Source organism: Archocentrus centrarchus, chromosome 4 (assembly GCF_007364275.1).
Source record: "Archocentrus centrarchus isolate MPI-CPG fArcCen1 chromosome 4, fArcCen1, whole genome shotgun sequence".
Taxonomy (NCBI): Eukaryota; Metazoa; Chordata; class Actinopteri; order Cichliformes; family Cichlidae; genus Archocentrus; species Archocentrus centrarchus.
The window spans coordinates 11727364-11740413 of NC_044349.1; the positions used below are offsets into that span (position 1 = coordinate 11727364).

At 41.6% G+C, this 13050-nt stretch overlaps 1 protein-coding gene across 1 annotated transcript in view; it reads left to right on the plus strand.

The window, feature by feature from the left end:
• The window catches only part of hmcn1 (hemicentin 1), an 83926-nt gene that overhangs the window by 61256 nt on the left and 9620 nt on the right, over positions 1 to 13050 (plus strand). The window contains exons 47-83 of the mRNA XM_030727296.1: positions 513 to 626; positions 1003 to 1089; positions 1199 to 1390; positions 1508 to 1681; positions 1786 to 1899; positions 2075 to 2220; positions 2313 to 2463; positions 2626 to 2823; positions 2906 to 3019; positions 3106 to 3293; positions 3720 to 3816; positions 3909 to 4070; positions 4212 to 4325; positions 4411 to 4613; positions 4722 to 4803; positions 4924 to 5055; positions 5225 to 5374; positions 5619 to 5778; positions 5958 to 6082; positions 6210 to 6393; positions 6673 to 6770; positions 6922 to 7200; positions 7289 to 7485; positions 8343 to 8424; positions 8630 to 8766; positions 8850 to 8991; positions 9111 to 9255; positions 9360 to 9487; positions 9570 to 9726; positions 9900 to 10021; positions 10198 to 10362; positions 10661 to 10768; positions 10937 to 11074; positions 11150 to 11284; positions 11574 to 11843; positions 12438 to 12628; positions 12800 to 13013. Coding sequence (XP_030583156.1) covers positions 513 to 626; positions 1003 to 1089; positions 1199 to 1390; positions 1508 to 1681; positions 1786 to 1899; positions 2075 to 2220; positions 2313 to 2463; positions 2626 to 2823; positions 2906 to 3019; positions 3106 to 3293; positions 3720 to 3816; positions 3909 to 4070; positions 4212 to 4325; positions 4411 to 4613; positions 4722 to 4803; positions 4924 to 5055; positions 5225 to 5374; positions 5619 to 5778; positions 5958 to 6082; positions 6210 to 6393; positions 6673 to 6770; positions 6922 to 7200; positions 7289 to 7485; positions 8343 to 8424; positions 8630 to 8766; positions 8850 to 8991; positions 9111 to 9255; positions 9360 to 9487; positions 9570 to 9726; positions 9900 to 10021; positions 10198 to 10362; positions 10661 to 10768; positions 10937 to 11074; positions 11150 to 11284; positions 11574 to 11843; positions 12438 to 12628; positions 12800 to 13013 — 5595 coding nt within the window. The remainder of the gene's footprint in view (positions 1 to 512; positions 627 to 1002; positions 1090 to 1198; positions 1391 to 1507; positions 1682 to 1785; positions 1900 to 2074; positions 2221 to 2312; positions 2464 to 2625; positions 2824 to 2905; positions 3020 to 3105; positions 3294 to 3719; positions 3817 to 3908; positions 4071 to 4211; positions 4326 to 4410; positions 4614 to 4721; positions 4804 to 4923; positions 5056 to 5224; positions 5375 to 5618; positions 5779 to 5957; positions 6083 to 6209; positions 6394 to 6672; positions 6771 to 6921; positions 7201 to 7288; positions 7486 to 8342; positions 8425 to 8629; positions 8767 to 8849; positions 8992 to 9110; positions 9256 to 9359; positions 9488 to 9569; positions 9727 to 9899; positions 10022 to 10197; positions 10363 to 10660; positions 10769 to 10936; positions 11075 to 11149; positions 11285 to 11573; positions 11844 to 12437; positions 12629 to 12799; positions 13014 to 13050) is intronic.

Consider the following 13050-nt stretch of genomic DNA (forward strand, 5'->3'; position numbering starts at 1 on the left):
CTGCAACTAGGGCCAAATTCAGTAGCCAGAGTTTTGTGAGAAAATACCAGAAGAACTTTGTTGGTTGCTGGGGTGAAAAATGAATTCTGTAGTCAAATGTATGCTATTAATATTTTTGAAATACTGAAAAAAGTGCTGAGTGGATGGTAATGACATTCCTGTTGTCACACCTGATGTTGTGTCAATAAACTGCAGGGTTAGGATGTCATTATTTGTCACTTATTTTCTCATTAAATGTGGTAAAGCTAAGCTGTTGGCTGTTTAGACCAGTGTTACTAGCCAAAAATCATTAAACTGTGTTCTAAATGTTTGAACAGCTGATTCTAAGAGTTCAGCTATTCTGTGTTGGGTGATTGCAGAGTGTTCAAGAAGGAATCGTGTAATTTCAACAGGCTTAAATGTTTTTTGTTTTTTTTTTCTGTAAAAAACAAGTGCAGTTTGCTTCTGACCTAGCCTTTTAATACATTGTACAATGGTAATAGATACATAATAATAACTGATTTAACTTCTAGGTGGGCGCAGCCTGCGTCTGATGCATGCTACAGTAGCCGATGCTGGGAGATACACCTGTATTGTGTCTAACATCGCTGGCGAAGAAAGGAAGAACTTTGACCTTGAAATCCTTGGTGAGCTAGAAGGAGATAAAAAAATGTCTTGTTTTGTGGTTTGTATTTTTTTTCTTTTATGCCCTAATATTTTTTAAAATGTCTAAATTAAAGTCCCTGTACATTTATACAGGTTGTACCATTAAGATATTTATTTTTATATTCAGCAAATATTTTTGGTACACCAGTGCATTCAGATCATTATTCTGATTGCGAACACTGCCAGACATGACAGGCTTAAAAAAAAAGAAAGAAAGAAATGAGCTTTCTCCAACGATAAGATGCTAGGCTGCAACCTGCCTCCGGATAAGCGGGGATGGATGGATGGATGGATGGATGGATGGATATAATGGACTATGATAGACAGTAATAACTATTTAACTGATTTTATTGACAGTTCCACCAAGCATTGTGGAGGAGGGAACGATGGTGGATACTAAAGTGAAGGAGAAACACAACATCACTCTCTCTTGTGAAGCATCAGGTATATGACACAGTCTGAAAAGTGTTGATGAATCTTTACTGTAAGTTACAGTAAAGATGATCTCTATGTATTGGAACAATTTTCTTAAGTCCCCTCTACAATTTCCCAGGTAACCCTGTACCTGAGATTAAATGGCTGAAGGATGGACAGCTGCTCGTGTCTGACAGGCATCACCAAATTTTATCTCGTGGCCGTTTTCTCCAAATCTCTGGAGCCCAAGTTGCAGACACTGGCAGGTACAGCTGCCTGGCATCTAACAGTGCAGGAGACCGCAGTCGGCATTTCAATCTTAATGTCCTGGGTACAAAAACTTTTTTTTCCCAATTTTGGAGTTTTTCATAACTAATGTGGTCGATTAAAGGTAGAATTAAGTTATATTCTTAATTTAACTGTAGTTTTTTTTACTTTTCTTGACCAGTTTCTCCCACCATTGCTGGGTCAGGCCCTGATATTTCTCCTGAGGAGGTTACAGTAACCCTGAGCAGCCCCACCTCACTGGTGTGTGAAGTCCAGTCTTATCCTCCTGCTCTGATAATGTGGCTCAAGGATGGCACTCCATTTGAATCCAGTCGCAACGTCAGAGTCCTTCCAGGTTTGCAGTGACGTGCAGAATAGAATTAAAGAGGCAATAAAAGGGGCAAAAAGGAAAATTGTGTTAGAATAGTGTGGTACATTGTGACTCTGTGGATGTTACAGGTGGGCGAACGCTGCAGATTCTTAATGCTAAAGAAGAGGATGCTGGGAGGTATACCTGTGTGGCCACTAATGAGGCTGGAGAGACACTGAAGCACTATGAGGTCAAGGTTTATGGTGAGATTTCTGCATCTTTGAGAGCATGCTGTGTCTTTCTTTACTGCAAAAGAAAGCATAGCATAGACTCTTGCAAGTGCCTCCCTGTGCAAGTAAATATATTTAAATCACTGATAATTACTGGTAATTATATATTTGTTTATGTGTTAACTTAAAAGTTATTTTTTAACTCCAGTTCCTCCACAGATCAATAAGAATGACATTCCTGGGGAAGGACTGGCCCCCAAAGAGGTCAAGATCAAGGTTAACAGTACACTGACTTTGGAGTGTGTAGCTCAGGCCTTTCCGACCCCAGCACTGCAGTGGTATAAAGATGGACAGGTAACATCTGGGTCATTTATTTACTGTTTTTAAAGCTGCAGGATATTTTAAATGAAGGCTTGATTTTTTTCTCTGTTGCGTTCTCTGCACAGGTCCTACAGTCAGATGACCATGTGTCCATTACAGCCAACGGTCGCATTGTTCAGATCAAACATGCTCAGGTGTCAGACACTGGTCGCTACACCTGTGTAGCCACTAATATAGCAGGAGAGGATGAGAAGGACTTTGATGTAAATATACAAGGTGAACTGGGTTGACTAATGCAGATGTGTTAACTATGACTGTTAATTGATAAAAACGCTACATAAATACACAACCATATGTTTCCACTACACTATTAATAACCTTAAAAAAATGCCTAAAGTAAGGTTTTGATATCTCTCCTCTTTTTTTCCCACTGGTCAGTTCCACCTAATTTCAACAGGCCTGGTTTAGATGGTGATACTACATCTCCCCCAGGCTTTGGAGTTGATGCACGAGACGTGATACTCAACAATCCCATCTCCCTGTACTGTGAGACCAACGCCGTCCCCCCTCCTACACTCACTTGGTACAAAGATGGGCAGCTGCTAACATCAAATGACAAAGTTATGATCCTGCCAGGTGAGACAGATAAAGGAAATCATAAGAAAGAGATGAAATGTGGCAGATAGTTGGTACCGGTTTTCCACTGCTTTATCCTCAGGTGGCCGAGTGCTACAGATTCCCAGGGCTCAGATTGAGCACTCGGGCAGGTACACATGTGTGGCTGTCAATGAAGCAGGAGAAGACTCCATCCAGTATGATGTCAGAGTATTACGTGAGTAAAAACACTTTTTCTATGGTACAAGGATCCATCAGTTTAATAGAGAACATTTCACATGGTCTATATGTGTCCTGCACTAGTACCACCGACCATACGTGGAACAGACAGCGACTTGCCTGATGAAGTCACAGTGCTGGTCAATAAAACTGCCCAACTAGAGTGCCATGTGGATGGAAACCCAGCACCCAAAATTAGCTGGTTTAAGGACAACCAGCCAGTCACCTCCAGTAGTTTGCAGAGAATTCTGTCCAGTGGGCGATCACTTCAGGTAACAACCAGGAAACACAGACAGATTAGTTTTGTATTTAAACTAAATTCAAGGTTAATTTATTAAAGCTTTAATATCTACAGTGCCTATTGTAGGTCATCATGCAAAAACTTGCAGTTGCTGATAAAATAAGTGTAGCTAGCAGAGACAGAATTGTAGGGTAAATTTAAGTTGGTATACAGCAAAGATTTTTTACTTTTTTGAAGAACCACAAAGGACTTGTAAAGTTGCACTTCAGTGATGGTTCAGCCGTTTATTAATTCACTCATACTCAGAGTCTAAAACCCCCTGTACCGTGCAGACAGCCCTATACCTGTCATTTTTCTTTATACTTGCTTTACTTGCAATGTTTATGGAAACATTTCAGTATTAATGCACTTCAGAACTGTATTCTTGCTTATTATTTACCGTATTTTTTCCCTTCAGATATTAACTGCTCAGGTATCAGATACTGGGCGCTATGTGTGTGTGGCAGAAAATGTGGCTGGAAGTGCAGAAAAAAATTTCAATCTCAATGTTCATGGTGAGTCTTTCTTTCTTTCTGTTCATTTCCGTTTGTTCGTTAGTTAAAATTCTGTCTGCTTTATTGAATGTTGCTTGTTTTCTTCCGTTAAGTGCCCCCCACCATTATCGGCCTGAGTCCTGAGAATGTGACAGTGGTGGTGAACAATTTTGTGGCTCTCTCTTGTGAAGCTACTGGCTTCCCTCCTCCCACACTGAGCTGGCGAAATGACAGGGGCCCAATTCAAGCTAACACCAATGCACTCATCATGCCAGGTACTGAAGGGAAGGAATTATCTACACCTACAGACTCACAGTTTAAAAAAAAATACCTATATGTAAATGTCAGTACGCCATAAAAATATCACGATAAAGAAAGGGTTCTGAATGTTTCTCTGTGTCCATGTGTTCCTTCAGGTGGTCGAACTTTACAAATCCTGAAAGCAAAAGTATCTGATGGGGGAAAATACAACTGTGTGGCCCTGAACGCAGCAGGAGAGGCTCACAAACACATCTATCTCACTGTTTTCGGTCAGGGCATTTCTACACTGCTTGTATTGCACAGTATGTTCCTAATTTGCCTTCAGCTGACATTGATTTACCGCTGCTCTTGCAGTTCCTCCCAGTATCCGGGACAATAGCGGGGACTCTCCTATGGTGGTGAATGTACTTGTGGGGAAATCAGTAACTCTGGAGTGTGAATCCAATGCTGTCCCTCCTCCCACCATCACCTGGTATAAGAATGGCAGGGTGGTGACAGAATCAGCCAACCTGCGCATTTTGGCTCAGGGACAGATCCTCGAGATCAAAGGCTCAGAGGTGAAAGATGAATGGAAACCAAGCATTGTATAACCATGGTGTTTTATTTTTTTGTTTGTTTTGTTTTGTTTATTTGTATATGTTTTGCATCTGCCTCTATTTTTTCAGGTATCTGATACAGGACAGTATGTTTGTATGGCCACCAATGTTGCCGGGCAAGTGGACAAGCACTTCCACTTGAACATCTATGGTAGTCTTTCCTAATTTTTTTTTACGCATCTGAAAATGCATAAAGAACTTATTTCAAACAGCATGTCCACCTTCAGAATAATATTAAAAATATTGCTCTCACTCTCTTCTCTCTCTTCAGTACCTCCCAGTATTGATGGCCCAGCAGAGGAGAGAATTGTAGAAACCATCAGTAATCCAGTTATCTTTGCCTGTGACGCAAGTGGAATCCCTCCACCTGTACTTACTTGGCTGAAAAACGGGCGCCCCATAGGTAAGCCTGTGTGCAGGTCTAACTGAGCTCAACAAACTGCAAAGAAAGTTTTTAATCTGTTAATGTTAACAGATTATACTGTGCATATACTGTGCATTATACACAGCATACTGTGGCTTTATCCTCATCAATCTTTTATAATAAACATGAACTTAATATTTCCTTTTAGAGAACTCTGAGTCTTTAGAGATGCACATCTTCTCGGGGGGCAGCAAACTGCAGATCGCACGGTCGCAGCTTTCTGATAGTGGCACTTACACATGTGTGGCCTCCAACATGGAGGGCAAAGCGCACAAGAGGTACCACCTCAGCATACAAGGTACATGAAAATCTTTAAGTTCCCTCTTTAAAAGTCTGCTAACACATTTCTAGAAGACAGTTAATTAAGAAGGACTTCACAATGCAACATATCCTTATTTGTTGCGCACTGTATCTGCAGTTTTTTTTTTTTTCAGTTCAGGCTGTATGGTAATTTGTATGCTGAAGTATCCAGTTTTCTTTGTCATACAAGCATTTCTAAAACTATCAGATCTGTGCAGCTAACTCCAGTAATTCTCTTTAAGTTCCTCCAAGTATCACTGGATCCGAGATACCCAGTGAGATGGGAGTCCTGCTAAATCAAACCATTCAGTTGGTCTGCCAAGCTCAGGGAACCCCAACCCCAACCATCCAGTGGCTGAAGGATGGAGAAGCCATCAACAGTACAGGAAACAAAGGGCTCAGGTAAAGCAAAACTCCAAACTGCAATAGGATTCTTTATATTACACAAATACACATGGCAATACATATACATGAAATGAGGTGTGTGTGTGTGTGTGTGTGTGTGTGTGTGTGTGTGTGTGTGTGTGTGTGTGTGTGTGTGTGTGTGTGTGTGTGTGTGTGTGTGTGTGTGTGTTGTTCAGGATCAGTGCAGATGGCAGCAAACTCACCGTAACACGAGCTCAGACTGCCGACAGTGGCAAGTACACCTGTATGGCCATCAACGCTGCAGGAGAAGAGGACAGGATATTCAATCTGAATGTGTATGGTGGGTTTAATTTGGTTTTCAGATAAATTAAATGTGTATCACTTGGTGCAAAGATTCATTCAAATGTTCTTCACAATGGCAAGAGGAGTAAGATTCTTATAACCTTATTCTCCAATTGCTCTCCCAGTGCCTCCTGTCATAGAAGGCAATAGCGGGACTGTTGAGAAGCTCACGGCCGTTCTGGACAGTTCTGTCAGTATTGAGTGTGTTGCAACGGGCTCTCCCCTGCCTCAGCTAAACTGGCTGAGGAATGGCCTGCCTCTGCCAATCTCCTCCCACATACGTCTCCTCTCTGCCGGACAAGTGCTCCGGTACGTCAATGGACTGTGCATAGATGATGATGATGTTGAAACATTTGTCTGTTTTATGTAAACTAATGGTGAGACATTCTTATCTCTGACTGTATACTCTGCCAACAGATGTTATTGCTGTATATCTTTTGTTAATATAATATGGTTATTGGAACAATTTCTTAATTGAAGCATTGTAAAAATGGTGGATTAAAAGTGTCATAAAAAAGAAATTGTTGGGTTGATATGAAACATCAGAAATACCAGGATATTTATACATTGTGCCTTCTAATCTGTCAGGATTGCACGAATCCAAGTGTCTGATGGTGGAAGTTATGCCTGCGTTGCATCAAACAGGGCAGGAGTTGACAACAAACATTATAACCTACAGGTGCATGGTGAGTCTGAAAACTTGCTAATTCAGCAAGAAATTTTAACCACCTGCATGTTCTAGAGTTGTATAGCTTTCATGTTTATTCATACTTTTCAGATATCCTCCAGTCAAACTGAGAAACAAAGGCTAACGAGTTGTTAAATTACCCTCCTCAGTCCCTCCCGGTCTGGATGGAGCAGGGAGCACAGAGGATGTGACTGTAGTCAGAGGAAACTTGGTTTCTCTGCTGTGTGTTGCTGATGGGACCCCAGCCCCTACTGTTTCCTGGCTCAAAGATGGAGTGACGCTAGTCCCTGACCACCACATCATTCTCCTTAACTTGAATACCACCTTACATATTAGACAGGCCCAGGTCAGTGACACAGGTCGCTACACCTGCATGGCTAACAACACTGCTGGTCAAGCAAGTCGTCACTTCAACCTGAAAGTTATGGGTGAGTGCAGACAGATTATAGATCTTATTGTCTAGCTTCAGCTTTTGATTCAAGGCTGAATAAAGAAATGTTATATGTGCGTTGTAAGATCCTCCACGCATCAAGGGCTCTGGTGCACCTGCAGAAGTATCTGTGGTGGTTAATAATGTACTGGAGCTACACTGTGAGGCCGCAGGTATACCTACACCATCTCTGACATGGCTCAAGGATGGGCGCCCACTCCCACAGACAGACAGCCTGCACCTCCTCCAGGGAGGAAAGATGCTCCATGTGGCCTCAGCACAGGTCAGTGACTCTGAATTGTTAAAATGAAATCCAGTTTTTCTTACAGTATCATGTGATTTAAGTTTTACATATATACTCATCGGACACTTTATTAGGTACAACTTGCTAGTACTGGGTTGGACCCTCTTATGCCTTGAGAACTGCCTTTAGATTCAACAAGGTGCTGGAAGCAGCCATAAGAAGATGGGTACACTGTAGTCATAAAGGGATGACCATAGTCAGTAACAATACTCAGGTGGACTGTGGCATTTAACAATGCTTACTTGGAAATATGCCCTACACCACCCACTGGCTTCAAGGTTGTGTTTTGTATGCAGAGATGCTCTTCTGCATACCTTGATTGTAACAAATGCTTATTTGAGTAACTGTTGCCTTCCCTTCACCTCAAAGCAGTCTGGACATTGTCCTCTGACCTCTGGCATCAACAAGGCATTTTCACCAAGAGAGCTGCCGCTCACTGGATATTTTATTCTTTTTTTTTCAGACCATTTTCTGTAAACCCTAGAGATGGGTGTGTGGGAAAATCCTAGTAGATCAGCAGTTTCTGAAATACTCAGACCGGTCTGGGACCAATAACCATGCGATGTTTAAAGTCATTTAAATCACCTTTTGTCCCCATTCTGATGCTTTGTTTGAACTTCAGCAGGTTATCTTAACCATGTCTCATCCCTAAATGCACTGAATTGTTGCCACGTGACTGGCTGATTAGATATTTGCATTAAAGACTTGTTTAATGCAAATATAAGTATGTACATTTTTAGAGTACATACTTCCATTACATGCTGTATATAATAACAAAGGGCTACATAAGGTTTTTTGTGCATTTTTCCACTGTTCTGACACTTCTTGACATTCAGCTGGAGGACACAGGCAGATACACCTGCTTAGCAAACAGTCCAGCAGGAGATGATGACAAGGACTTCCTAGTTCGAGTGCATGGTGAGTAATAAACAATGCAATATGCATGCTCCATAACTTAATGGAAACAGTTGCTGCCTTAGAATCAGACTTAGAATAATAGTTACTTAATTCTTTAGAAATGCTTCCCTTTGTCATTCACATGTGTACAAAGTTGAGAATTTGAAAAAAAAAAGGGGGGGGGGGGCTACAGAGTTCATGGCAGAACTTTTGTTTGCCTTTTCAGTTCCCCCTAACATTGCGGGAGAGAGTACACCTCAAGATGTGTCAGTGCTGCAGAACAGACAGGTGACTTTAGAGTGCAAGTCTGATGCTGTTCCACCTCCAAAACTGACTTGGCTCAAAGATGGCCAACCACTGCAGGTCAGAAATCATACAACAGAATACTAATGTACCTTTGTTATTATACCTGGCAATGGAAATAGCCTTTTCCCCCTGTATTTTAGGCCTCTGCACGTGTGCGTATTCTGTCTGGCGGCCGCTACCTGCAGATCAACACAGCAGAGCTTAGGGACAAAGCTCAGTACACCTGTGTGGCAAGTAACATCGCTGGGAAGACCACGCGGCAGTTCAACCTGACTGTGAATGGTACAATTTTAAACAGTACCTTTAAAAAAAATGTATAATTTATTAGTTATAGAGTTGAATAAAAGCTCAACAGAAAACAATAAAAACAATCAGTCACCATGAACACCTGTCCACCTTAGTGGCCCCAACTATCAAGGATGGACCCCAGACAGTGTCAGTGCACATCAACAAGCCAGCAGTGCTTGAATGTGTAGTGAGTGGAGTTCCACCACCTCGGGTTACCTGGAGAAAACATGGAGCAATATTGGCAGGAAACAATCCCGGGTTGGTTCCTTGTTTTAAGTCATTACTTTTATCATAAATTAGTTTTTCCGCCTTCACATATCGCCACATTCAGTGTTTCACTCAGCTTGTGAACATGTGTTCAGGTACACTTTTGCAGAGGATGGATCTTTGCACATCCACTCTGCTCAGGTGACTGACACTGGCCCCTACCTCTGCATGGCAACAAATCAGGCTGGAACTCAACACAAAAGAGTGGATCTGCAAGTATATGGTTGGTGGTAAATATGCACATACAAGACACAAGAATACATTGAAAGAATCAATTTTTTTATGATTTCTTTCTCATCTTTTAGTGCCTCCTTCCATCGCTGTTGGTCGCACCAATATCACAGTCATAGTCAACGTTCAGACCACTCTGTCTTGTGAGGCTACCGGCATACCCAAACCCACTGTCAGCTGGAGAAAAAATGATCGCCTTATAAATACTGACCAGAACCAGAATATATACAGGTTGATCCAGAATTTTTCTACCTCTTTTTCCTAATGAAAGATCTTAAAACTTGTCTCAGAAAAAACAAAAATGGTTGATTTTACACTATATAATCTTTTTCATTTTACATATATGTATGTAAAGCATATATAAATCCTTACAAATATTAACAACATCTCTTAATCATTTCCAGATTACTGTCATCAGGCTCGCTGGTAGTTATAGCACCCACAGTGGAGGACACAGCTGTGTACAGGTGTGTTGCCTCTAATGAGGCAGGTGAAGACTCCAGATCCATTGACCTCACTGTCAACGGTGGGTAACCCAACAGTTGTTTACAGATTCTTGTTGTGACTATTTTTTTGTTTCGCTTTGTGAAATAAGTTACTTTCCTTTCTAATATATAGTTTCTAAATAGATCATTCATCAGTGACAAGTTCAAACTATTTAATTCTACATTGTGACTTTTCATATTGTATCTGTCCCTCTAGTTCCTCCATCTATAGCAGATGAACCCACAGAGTTAGTCGTAACCAGGCTGTCCCCGGTGGTCATTGCATGTACTGCATCTGGCATCCCAGAGCCCACAATCAACTGGAGCAAAGATGGCACGAAGCTCCCCAAAAAGGGGCTAGGATATAGAATCCTGCCAACAGGTCAAAATCATATCTGTGCAAATATTAAAAAGAGGTCCACTGGGTATCTCTAAATATACCCATCATTGATAAAATACACAAACCAAAGTTTGATTGAAGCTTAAATATTTTTCTCTTGTTTTGGACTAGGTCTTAAATTTACTTCAAATAACACAAGATAAGATATAAAATAAAAGTCAGCTAAGGGGCAAATACATCAGGTTACCTTGTCTGTATCTTTAACTACAGATAACATGTTGATGAGGATTTTGTGACCTGCCTTTAAATATTTTTTCGTTTGTTTGTGTTGATCTATCAGGTCCGATAGAGATCACCTCAGCCGAGCTTAGTCATGCTGGACGCTACTCGTGTATGGCTAAGAATGCTGCAGGCTCCACCCACCGCCACGTGCAGCTCACCGTGCAGGGTAAAAACATCCTGACAAACAATATAAGAAGAGACACACTACTATTTGGAAGCCTTCCAGACTGCAATAAGCTAAAGATATCCAGGGATCACTGCTTAGTTGTTTTTCCTTTGTTTTTGTTTTTTTCATTTCATATGAGCATCACTATTTTCCAATCCTTCTCCTCAGAGCTCCCAGCGATCGAGTCCCATCCAACCATGCTGGATGTGATCCTGAATAACCCCATAACCCTGCCCTGCAGGGCCACAGGCTCACCCAGACCTACCATTACCTGGCAGAAGGAGGGCATCAACATACCCACTACAGGTAAATAATCCTGTCTGTGTTTGTCAGTTGACAGAAGTGATCAGTCGTGACATCTTGTCTCTGGTGTCATACTAGGTGGTAGGTCCACAATACTCCCTAATGGAAGCCTACAGATTTCCAAGGCCTCTTTGTCAGACTCTGGGACATACATATGTGTGGCTCAAAACCCTGCTGGCACTGCGCTGGGCAAGACCAAACTCAGAGTGCAAGGTAGGTGGTACATTTGTCACCGTAATTAATTTTCAGTAGGGTGAATACCTCAAAATCTAATATACTGCAGTACAAAAAGCCAGAGAGAAAGAGAGATAGTCTTTTGTGTTGCAATTTCAGTTTCCCACAAGTTTCTGACAATTTTAGGGAAGACTTAATATTACCTTTATCGTGATACCAGTTATGTACAACCTGCACACAAAGTCACTGAAATTCATGTTTTCTATTATGTTAATAAATATGCTAAAGTACTGACGCCACATATTTCTGCTTGCACTGTGCCTTGAAGTCCCTCCGGTGATCAGCTCAGAGACTCGGGAATATTTGGCACCTGTGGACTCCTCTGTGATGCTGCATTGCCAAACTGAGGGCTCCCCTCCCCCCTCAGTCACATGGCATAAAGATGGACATGTACTGAGTGAAACTGTACGCCAGAGGGTGCTCAGTTCAGGATCCCTGCAGATTGCCTTCATTCAGCCAAGTGATGCCGGACGATACACTTGCACTGCCGCCAATGCAGCGGGCACTGTCAGCTTGGAAATGAGCCTTACTGTACAGAGTAGGTTCCTGTCAATATGCCCATTTAAAGCACATGATTCAACACATAACACTACATTTTTGATGTCTCCAGGAGGCGTAGGGTTACCTGTACCCTGTGTTATAACACATTCAACCTTAAAGTTTGCTATAAAGCCCTTCAACAGGTTGGTGACCTGTGCAGGGTATACCCTGCCTCTTGCCCTCTGACAGCTTGTATAGGCTCCCAGGATGGATGGATAGATGGATGGATGGATTTCTATAACATTACTAGTTCCACCATCTATAAATTTAAGAAAACTTGCACTGAAAAAACAATGCATTTTCAAGAAAACATTTTTATGATTTTATATTCTTCCTGTTAAAAAGGGAGTTTTTCCTTCCCACTGTCGCCAAGTGCTTGCTCATAGGGGGTCGTTTTGACTGTTGGGTTTTCTCTGTATTATTGTAGGGTCTTTACCCACAATACAAAGCGCCTTGAGGCAACTGTTTGTTGTGATATAAATAAAATTTAATTTAATTTAATTGAATTGAATATTACTCATACCTAAACATATAACAAAGCAAAGCAAACATTAAAAAAAGAGTGACTTGGTTTTATCCTCTGTCTTTTCAGTCCCTCCCTTAATTCGGGGGGGAGAACAGGAGATTGTCGTGGTGGAAAACAGTCAGGTCCAGCTTGTATGTTTGGCAGAGGGTGTCCCTCCTCCAAAAATGTCCTGGGAAAAGGAAGGTAGTCCTCTCACTGAAAGCGTGGGCGAGTATACAATCCTGCCATCTGGTGAGCTGGTTATTGACAATGCTCAGGTAAAAAAATAAACCACCTAATTATGTTTTTTGTTTGTTTTTGATAATTCTGCGTAAACACATTTTTAATAAATGAGTTTGTCTTGTGTAAAAAAGATAGATTTGAAAAACTTTCTGATACAAGCTCCTTCTTTCCCATCATCCCCATCCCCCCTTCCACTTGTGCACCAGCCTGAAGACATGGGAAGTTACACTTGTGTTGCCACTAATTCAGTCGGGCAGGACAGTTGGACTGTGACGCTGGTGGTTCATACTCATCCCATCTTCACCGAGCTGCTCGGAGATGTGGCCCTCAACAAAGGAGAGCGCCTTGTGCTGTCCTGTGGAGTCAGTGGTATCCCCCTACCCAGAATCACATGGGCCTTTAACAACAACATTGTCCCAGGTATGGCTAATTAAGAAATAGAGTTGTTTTTGGTTTT